This window comes from Limulus polyphemus, unplaced genomic scaffold (genome assembly GCF_000517525.1).
Source record: "Limulus polyphemus unplaced genomic scaffold, Limulus_polyphemus-2.1.2 Scaffold7847, whole genome shotgun sequence".
NCBI classification, from domain to species: Eukaryota; Metazoa; Arthropoda; class Merostomata; order Xiphosura; family Limulidae; genus Limulus; species Limulus polyphemus.
The window spans coordinates 1-10641 of NW_013673457.1; the positions used below are offsets into that span (position 1 = coordinate 1).

The 10641-nt window shown below is 32.5% G+C and overlaps 1 protein-coding gene across 1 annotated transcript in view; it reads right to left on the reverse strand.

Moving 5' to 3' along the window:
* Positions 1 to 225: 225 nt before the first annotated feature.
* The window catches only part of LOC106474912 (CD63 antigen-like), a 23812-nt gene continuing 13396 nt past the window's right edge, over positions 226 to 10641 (reverse strand). Inside the window, exons 2-6 of the mRNA XM_013935611.2 lie at positions 9030 to 9218; positions 5943 to 6017; positions 3915 to 4016; positions 1953 to 2081; positions 226 to 636 (exon numbers count right to left, since the gene is read on the reverse strand). Of these exons, the coding sequence (XP_013791065.2) occupies positions 241 to 636; positions 1953 to 2081; positions 3915 to 4016; positions 5943 to 6017; positions 9030 to 9218 (891 nt within the window). The 3' untranslated portion in view covers positions 226 to 240. The remainder of the gene's footprint in view (positions 637 to 1952; positions 2082 to 3914; positions 4017 to 5942; positions 6018 to 9029; positions 9219 to 10641) is intronic.

The window sequence follows — 10641 nt, forward strand, 5'->3', positions numbered from 1 at the left end:
GTGTGAGCAATTTTAACACGACAAGGAACTTGTCGATATCGTAATTACTTTTTTTTTATGTGTACTGGTGAAGGTCACAATTCTTCGCTGTGACTTGACCAATAAAACACGTGCTTCCAAACCAAGAAAGTTCCTAATTATTCATCTAATAAGATATTAGTATTAAGCCTGTTATGTTTTTAAGCACTAGATTCTTCTTCTAGTCCCCTATGGATTTTCAAGAATTAAAGTGTATAATAATTAGTGCAACAGATGGCTTATATAAATAGTGTTCCGATCACCACCGTGTTTGTTGCATTCCAGCGGGCCTAAAGTTGTGTGAATTGACCGATACACGTCACCGGAAGTGGATATGGCGAATATAGTGTGGTGTGGAATACTATTATTGTATACACACTTATAACTCTTGCAAATCCCCAAGGGACTATATAATGAATGTAGGGTTTGAAAATATAATAGGCCTAATACTGATGTCTTTTGACAAGTACTATTAATTAATTCAAGCTTCGCCAGCTTCTGAAAGGCGTTCACAACATAACAGAAAGGTCTTACCTGAACGAAAGCAATCCCAACACCAACACCTCCAACAATGACGATCTTGTCTTCCACGAACTTGGCCAATTTGTCCACACATCCCTATCAGTTAAGTAGAACGTTTAGAGTTTCAGGACGTTTTAAGTGCAACTCATTCATCATGAAAATAAGTAATTCTTTTATATTTTTTGCTTTTATTATTGTGATTGGATGAAAAGTAAAAACAGACACTTAAAGATACTGCTATTATGAATGGTTGATATTTAAAGATTCTGTTATTATGAATTGTTGATATTTAAAGATACTGTTATTATGAATGGTTGATACCTAAATATACTGTTATTACAAATGGTTGATATTTAAAGATACTGTTATTATGAATGGTTGATATTTAAAGATACTGTTATTATGAATGGTTGATATTTAAAGATACTGTTATTATGAATGGTTGATATTTAAAGATGCTGTTATTATGAATGGTTGATATTTAAATATACTGTTATTCGAATGGTTGATACTTAAATATACTGTTATTATGGATGGTTGATATTTAAATATACTGTTATTACGAATGGTTGATACTTAAATATACTGTTATTATGGATGGTTGATACTTTTCAACTCGAATTTACCAGATCACAGAAAAGATTAATGAGTACTGAGCATCAAATCAAGGTAACTTTTTATAAAGTACCAAACCCCGTTAGAGGGTGCTTAAGCTATTAATAACTGGAAACAGGAAAATGTGGATTATCTGGAGTAAAAATTTCATTGAGAACTAATTACATTAACAGTTAATATTCTTAAAATTAATAATAATAATAAAATCCCCAACGGCTTCTTAAAGCAGTGTTCAATTGTAAGAATTTATGTAGAAATAAACAGCTAATGTGTCTTATTTTAAAAACTGATAAATAAAACTTCAAATTAGGCCAAGTAACGAATATGGCGAAAATAATCACGTGGATAAGCTTGGGAAGTCTTCTAGAATCTTGCCCTCCCCCAACTGGCACAGCAGTATGTCTGCGGACTTACAACGCTAGAAACCGGGTTTCGATACCCGTGGTGGGCAGAGCACAGATAGCCCATTGTGTAGCTTTGTACTTAATTTCAAACAAACAAAATCTAGAATCTCACATTTTGAGCAAAACGACCCCTTCCAACAATGTTCCTAAACTTAGATGTAAATTATATTGTTTTATAAATTTTAATATATTTTTTACTGTTTTGTTTAGTGTCACCATACACGAAAGGTTTGCGCTTTGTAACCATGGGCAAAATGATTAAACGTATATTTTGTTATTATGAAACTGTCTTTGTAACCATGGGCAAAATGATTAAACATATATTTTGTTATTATGAAACTGTCTTTGTAACCATGGGCAAAAAGAGTAAACATATATTTTATGAGAACTTACAGTTTTGTAATGTTTTTCATTAACCATGCACGATTTACTGGGGTCACCGTCTGGACAGCAGCTGTATGGTAGTTTAGATTCATAATATTGTTTCCACTCAGTTGCGTTGTTAGCCCCGCAACACTTCAACTGTAAGAGATATATTTACCAAACAAAATCAAGCAACATTCTAATTGTAACGAGTACATTTAGCAATAAAAAACACTCAGCATTACAACTCTAACAGGTATTGTTACCATATTTTTTATATTTCAGTTATCTTAAATGTTAAGACTAAATGCATTTTTAAACTGTTATATAGTTTGAAAAGCATTTAAAATATTGTAAAATTGATTTTTCCTCTTCCTTATTTTTTTAATTTTTTACAGGTTTGTTATAATGAGAGAAATATATTTATACAATTGCTTTTTCTGTTTAATAATATTACTTTCACGAAAGAAATAACTGTTTCTTAAGCAAGAGAGAAATATACATACGAAGTATTATCTCGTAAAGTATTACCGGTGTAAATAATTATCGGGGTAATTCGTTATTGGTTGATTTATTGCCACGTGACGTACGTCTTTGTCAAAAGGTATTACATTTTATCTGTCAACTGTCAGTGAAGAGAGCTATGAAACTTTTTAATAAAAATGCACATTTGTTAGTATGTACCACTTATATTACTCAGTAGAATAGCAGAAAACCTCTGAAAGAAGAGCTATTGTTTTGATCATCTATCATTCCTCTTTCAAAATAGTGCACTTGTGGTTGCGCATGCTCAGTGATATTTCTAAAATTCTCTGGAAAAATGTGGAAAACGTTAAGTGCTTTACAGATATGTATAGAAAAAATCTTTGTTAAAACGTACAAATGGTCCTAAAAGAAAATTACATTTACAATAAAATATGAAATGTCATTCATAATTCAATATATTATACTTTTTAAAGAATTTTATGGATTTTTTCAAACAAGGGTATTTTTACACTAACAAAATGGCATAACTTTTACTTTAAAAAAAGAATTACAGATGATAGCCCATTTTGTGCTCCATGCTACGGAATTTATCCTTGTAAACAATGGAAACTGCTGCTACACTGGTAATACATGATATTCTTTTCCAAAAGGACTCCATGGGTCGTCTTGAGCTTAGAATGACAAACTTGAGGAATTAAAACGAGAAACATGTACAAACATGTGAAACAGTAAACATGTACAAACATGTAAAACAGTATGAATCGTTTAATTTTTAAAGATAAGTAGTATTCAATTTTTCTTTTTACTACATCTGTACCCCGATGAGACAGCGGCAAGTCTACCGACTTAAAAACGCTGCAATCCGAGGTTCGATTCCCCACGATGGACACAGCAGATTGCCCGACGTGGCTTTGCTCTAAAACAAACAAACAAAAGGATTACTACACTTATAATACATTAGACCATCCTGTATGCCTTCAGAATGTAAGCACAACACAGAAGATACAACAACCTTTAGAATGTAAGCACAAGACAGAAGATACAACAATCTTCAGAATGTAAGCACAAGACAATGATACAACAACCTTTAGGATGTAAGCACAAGACAGGCGATACAACAACCTTCAGAATGTAAGCACAAGACATTGTGCTTACATTCTAAAGGTTGTTGTATCATTGACAATGATACAACAACCTTTAGAATGTAAGCACAAGACAGAAGATACAACAATCTTCAGAATGTAAGCACAAGACAATGATACAACAACCTTTACAATGTAAGCACAAGACAGAAGATACAACAACCTTTACAATGTAAGCACAAGACAATGATACAACAACCTTTAGAATGTAAGCACAAAACAGAAGATACGAGAACCTTTAGAATGTAAGCACAAGACAGGCGATACAACAACCTTCAGAATGTAAGCACAATATATAGAGTCCCTACAAGTTCAGTATGTGTTTTATTAATACATATGTGAAGTTAGCAGATTAAGCTCTTACATTAGACTGCACATCATCCCAAGCTTTCGTGACTCCTGTATATCCCGTCTTGTTATAATTCTTCATGCCTTCTTTCATTTTATCTCTGATGACGTCTTCGATCTTAAATGCAAATGTAAACGTATATTAACAACATTTGTTATCACAACTTATAATGTTTACAATTAATTATATTGTCTAGTTTCCCTCACTTGTGTACATTTTAACCGCATTCATTAAGCCTAAAACAACTAAATCTAAACAGTTCTGTATCAGGCAAAAGCACATTGTTTGAGTTATAAAACTACTAAAAATATATATACGAGTCTAATCTAATCATTCTATTTACCACTTGTTCGCGATTTGTACCATTTTCAAGGAATTCCATCTCTCACTAGCAAATCTGAACAAAGGTAAAACGAGATAATAGAAGATAGATTCATATACTTGAGGAGGGTATATTATATATATGGTGTTTTGAAATGTTTTTTACACACACACACATATTTGTATATGAATTTCAAGAAAATACAGCTAATTTATTCTTGTGAATTATTCGGCCTGATATAAGGTGACATTTCCCCAAACTGGGAAGTGGTAAATCAAATCATAGATTGGGCTTCACATTGATTGTTTTAGTATATTAAACTGTTTGTTTGCTGAATTATTCACAATCATAAGTTAGTAGCATCAGTGCTACATGTTACTGAAATTTCGATATAAACATAGGATCACTGTGTGAGTAAAAAACGTCTCAAAACAACACACACAAACATATTAATATATATATATATATATCGTGCTAGTGCAGGTAATTTTTACTGTGTGGAAAATCTCAGAATACTGTCAATTTTTTCACTTGTTTTAGGATTATTGTAATCAGTTTATTATGTTTGAAATAATGGAGAAATATTATAATGTTTTTTATTGTTAAGAAAAACAGATATTGTAGTAATTTTGTTATGTTTGAAATAACGAAGTATTATGATATTTTTTTATTATTAGGTTTGCTTGTAGTTAAGCACAAAGCTACACAAAGGGCTATCTGTGCTCTGCCCACCACAGGTATCGAAACCCGATTATTATTAGGAAAAACTAATACTGTATTAATTTAGTTATGTTTGAAATAATGACGTATTATAATATATTTATTGTTAAGAAAACTAATATTGTACTAATTTTTGATATCTTTGAAATAATGAATATTATATTCTTTATTGTTAAGAAAATCTAATATTGTAGTAATTTTTATGTTTCAAATAATGAAGTATATATTATGATATTTTTTATTGTCAAGAATAACTAATATTGTAGTAATTTTTGTTATGTTTCAAATAATGAAGTATATATTATGATATTTTTTATTGTCAAGAATAACTAATATTGTAGTAATTTTTGTTATGTTTCAAATAATGAAGTATATATTATGATATTTTTTATTGTCAAGAATAACTAATATTGTAGTAATTTTTTTATGTTTGAAAATATGAAGTATTATAATATTTTCATTGTTTAGGACTCATAACGTAGATAAATTAATATTTAGAATTATACACACGGGCTTTTCTCTACGATAGAATACTTTTCTTTTATTTGCCGGCTTTTGGCATTCTTACCTTGCCTTTATTGGGCAGCAATTGCTCAGTACATTGTTGCCCGAAGAAAGCTACGGTAAAAAGGCCAATAGCTGGCAAATATAAGAAAGTATTTAACGTAGAGAAGAGACCGTGTGTAATCCTACAAATATTTATCATTGTTAAGAAAAATTAATACTTCAACCATATTTGTAGTGTTTAAAAAAAAAACGGAAGAAATATTATAATATGTTGTGACAAGAAAATGGTACTATAATTTTTAGTCATATACAAAGAAAGTAAATAAGCACATACATCTAAAACAAAGTTAATTCCTGTAGTTCAAATTAAAATAAGAGACACAAAGACTTACTTTTACAGTATGTCTGCTCATATTAATATGTAAAAAAGTCAATGTTTCACATATCAAGCAATAATTATTTAATTAAACACCACAGTTATTTTTTCTACCTACCTTGTTCCTATAAACATAAGCTGTAATACCAGCAGCAAGTTCCAAGATAAAGATGATGAACAAAAGAACACCAAACTGAAAAGAAAAATAATTATTAATACATATACTGATGTACTTAACAGTATGACGATTACACAATATACCTTTCTAATAGAGCCAGACAAGGGAAATGTACACATTAGAACCAGGTTCAAGCATATATATATAGCATTCACCGAGCTGACCACTGAAGAAAGCAATATTGATAAGCAGTCATCTAAGTTAAAAACTTGTTCTACTTTATTATTTTACATTCCTTTTACTGCGAAAAAACGTCTGGTGTTGTTTTATGAATATTACATGCTCATCGCCATGTTGTTGCAACTTATTAACATCAAAGCATGCTTCCTTGGTTCTTTGGTAACATATCCGTTACAACAGATATATCAGGCGTGTTTTAACACTGGTCATAAAGGTCATCATGTTCGTTACAACTTATATATCAGGCGTGTTTTAACACTGGTCATAAAATTCAACATGTTCATTATAACAGATATATCAGGCGTGTTTTAACACTGTTCGTAAAACTCAACATCTCCGTTACAACTGATATATCAAGCGTGTTTTAACATTAGTCATAAAACTCAACATGTTCGTTACAACTGATATATCACGCCTGTTTTAACAGTGTAATATCAGAGTGAAGATGATGATATTCTGTGTAAGTATTACAGAAGCCTGCAAATTTAAACTTTTTAATTTCTTTTAACGCAGACTTCGAAAATAGTATTCTTTTTTTTCTATCACGTAAGAATTTTTTTACAAATCTAGACTGATCGATAAGACTCTCACGTCGCGATTGGTTGTCAACATTTGAAGTATCAAAATGTGACCCGATTCCAACGAAAATGATTCACTTATGTAAAAGTACATATGACGTTTTGTCAAAAATGTGTAGTTGATGGGGAAAAATGGATGCCATTTTCGTATTCAACGTACAGGAATTACTGTAGAACATGTAAAAATTTCAAGACAATTAAACCATTAGTGTTATTAATGCGAAAAGTTGAAATTAATTATTGTTGATTCATGTGTTAGGAAAACACGTAGGTTTAAAAATCAGTTAAGGACAAAAATAAGAAACTAAATATATACTAAACACTTTCGAAAGGTAGACTTTTCTTCTCCAGGGGCAACCTGGAAATGTACGAGAAAGTGCGAGAAAAGGTCGAGTGACGTCATGGTTACGCAAAGTAGACAACCACGAGGACCAGGAAACGATTAACAACCACAGATCTTTAGTTAATACTTCAACCAACCCTGTTATTCTATTAACGAAGTGGTTCTCAGAGGTATTGAAAGCGGTTTCATAACTAAAGCTAATAGAGAAATAATAAAATCTACTGGACTGCCACTTTAAGCATCGTTCGACCTTATGGAGTAAACCTGGATCCTGCAATCAGTGGACTTCGATCGTCCTGTCTGACAAATAAAATTAAAATTCTTTTCATGTGTGATATTTTACCCTTAATCTTTATTATTTATTTATGTTATCTGCGATGTTTTATCTACTTAACATTACCATGTTAATCTTCGTATCACACCTTCCTTTAACTGTTAATCTTCGTATCACACCTTCCTTTAACTTACAATATTCCCATTATATCTTGTAATTTAATTTTTTTTCAACAAAACGCTTTCTATCCTCCTTATTTCTAGTATTCTATTTCTTAACAACGTTCCCCGATGCGACAGCGGTTAGTCTGCTGATGTACAACGCTAAAATCAGGGGTTCGATTCTTCGCGGTAGACACAGCAGAGAGCCCAATATGGCTTTGTTCTAGAATAAACTTTCAAAATGTAATGCTCGACAGAAATCCTTCACACTTGCAACATTCATTTGAAAGCTGATCAAAACACTTCCGGTTTGTCATGGTGATCTGTCTTGCGTAACTATGACGTCACTTCACCTTTTTTCTCATTTTACTCAATTTAGTCATTACCTGTTTGCCACCTGATGATTCGTCAGAACTCCCTGACGAAAGTGTTTGGATTAAACGGTTTCTTATTGTTGACTGTTTTATCTAACTCATGGAATTTCTCTTGAAAACAACAACAAATGACGATGTATATCAGTAACGCTACCATTTACACAAATGACGATGTATATCAGTAACGCTACCATTTAAACAAATGACGATGTATATCAGTAACGCTACCATTTAGACAAATGACGACGTATATCAGTAACGCTACCATTTACAATAGGTCCACATTAGGTGCTACTAGGTAAAAGATTGTGACACAAATTTTCCTAATATTTGATACTAGAAGCAAGCTCGAGCTTTAAATTGGTTTGTTTCGAATTTCGCGCAAAGCTACACGAAGGCTATCTGCGCTAGCCGTTCCTAATTTAGTAGTGAACGACTAGAGGGAAGGGAGCTAGTCATTACCACCCACCGCCAACTCTTGAGCTACTCCTTTACCGGCGAATAGTTCTTTGACCGAAACTTTATAATGCTCCCACGGCTGAAAGGGCGAACATGTTCGGTGGGACAGGGATTCGAACCCGCGACCCTCAGATTGCGAGTCGAGCGCCCTAACCACCCGTAAATAGAAAACTATTAACTATATACAGCTTTATACGTATACTGAAAAACTAAAGACTATCAAAAAAAGAATTTATTGTTTTGTGATGACCATAATTTATGTTTATTTTGTTTTGTTTTTTGAAATATAATATTGGTCCTGTCTCAAATAAACGTGCCTTTGGACATTGGAAATAGGTTATAGTTGTTTTTGTTTTTAACACAAGCTGGTGTCAAATTTTAACTACCCTTCTACCTGTTACCTCATCAAGTATTTAATATTAAAATAAAATACCATCTATAGTAGGTAATGACTTTTCATTTCAAGCACAAATTATGCTTGCCAAGACAAAACAAAAAGTGAACCTGTTACTCAAGCCTGAATAAATATAAACGCTGTAATTGTATATATCACACCTGATACTCATTGCGTAATGTTGTCGTTGCCATGCTACAGTTATTGTGTAACCTGTAATTGCTGTCATAACCATATAACAGTTATTACGTAACCTGTACTTACTGTCATCACCATACAGTAGTTTTCTTTGATGGCACCACAGCAGCCCAGGAAGGAGAGGATAAAAATGATAACTCCGACAACAATGAGCAGGATAGGAGCTGATGCATATTTATCACCCAGAAAGTCTACGTACGTTGTTGCTTTGGCTTGAACCCATGCCCCTACGGCAATAATGGCTATTCCTGTTACCTGAAATATATATATAGCTGCTGAATTAATGAGTTTTCACAGAGGTTTGGAAACACAAGAAACAAATTAATTATAAAAACTAACGTTAAAAAAAAACACTATTGTTTAAACAACTTTACAAATTACAAGTACGAGCTACAGCTGACTCTTTATTGTCTCATCAAGATTATTGTTTAAACAACCTTACAGATTACAAGTATGAGCTACAGCTGACTCTTTATTGTCTCACCAAGATTATTGTTTAAACAACCTTACAAATTACAAGTATGAGCTACAGCTGGCGCTTTTATTGTCTCACCAAGATTATTGTTTAAACAATCTAAAAGAAGTCAATTTAGAGTTACTCAATATGTAAATATCTCATTTCTTGCCATTTTGTGTAAAATTGGAGAATTCCTATTTGTGAAACTTTTAAAAATAAAAGCGATACCAAATATTAAAGAGAAATCTGAATTAAAGGCGTTAGGTTTGTTTTAAACATTTTTCATTTAAAAATGTCGACTTTTTACAAATCAGAGAAATTGTTGGAAAAGCTCATTTTAATATTTTAAATTGAAATGAAAGAAAAAAAAATTTCGAAACGTAACTGAAAATGTAACATGGCGTCCTTGGATCAAGTTTCAACTTTTAATGACACAAATACTTTTCAAATGTGTATAGAGATCCGATAAAAGTACAAACCCTTTAGTCTAACACTTAATCTGTAAGTTACACGTGAAGAAGTCCATTGGTTAGCGTGCCGGACTGTGACCTGGCATTCCGGGTTCACGTCCCATTACCGAAAAAACAAAATCGCACTTCTCACTTTGGGGATGCTGGAACGTTACTGTTTGATTGTTATGAAGCACAAAGCTACACAAAGGGCTATCTGTGCTCTGGCCACCACGTGTATCGAAACTCGGTTTCTAGCAGTATAAGTCCGCAGACATACCACTGTGCCACTGGGGCGCTGGGTCGTTACAAGAATGATGTTCCGAAAAAAAGTAGCCCACAAGTTGGCAGTGGGTGGTGTTGACTATCTACCTTTCCGCTAGTCTATCACTTCAAAAATTAGAGATGGCTAGAGCAGATAGTCCATGAGTAGCTTTGCACGAAATTCTACAAAACAAAGAAACCGAAAGTGACTTTCACGAGCTGATTCTACTATATTTCAGCACACACTAAGTGGACGTAAAACAGTATTAAACTACTATATTTCAGCACACGCTAAGTGGACGTAAAACAGTATCAACCAACTACTATATTTCAGCACACACTAAGTGGACGTAAAACAGTATCAACCAACTACTATATTTCAGCACACACTAAGTGGACATAAAACAGTATTAAATTACTATATTTCAGCACACACTAAGTGGACGTAAAACAGTATTAAACTACTATATTTCAGCACACACTAAGTGGACATAAAACAGTATTAAAC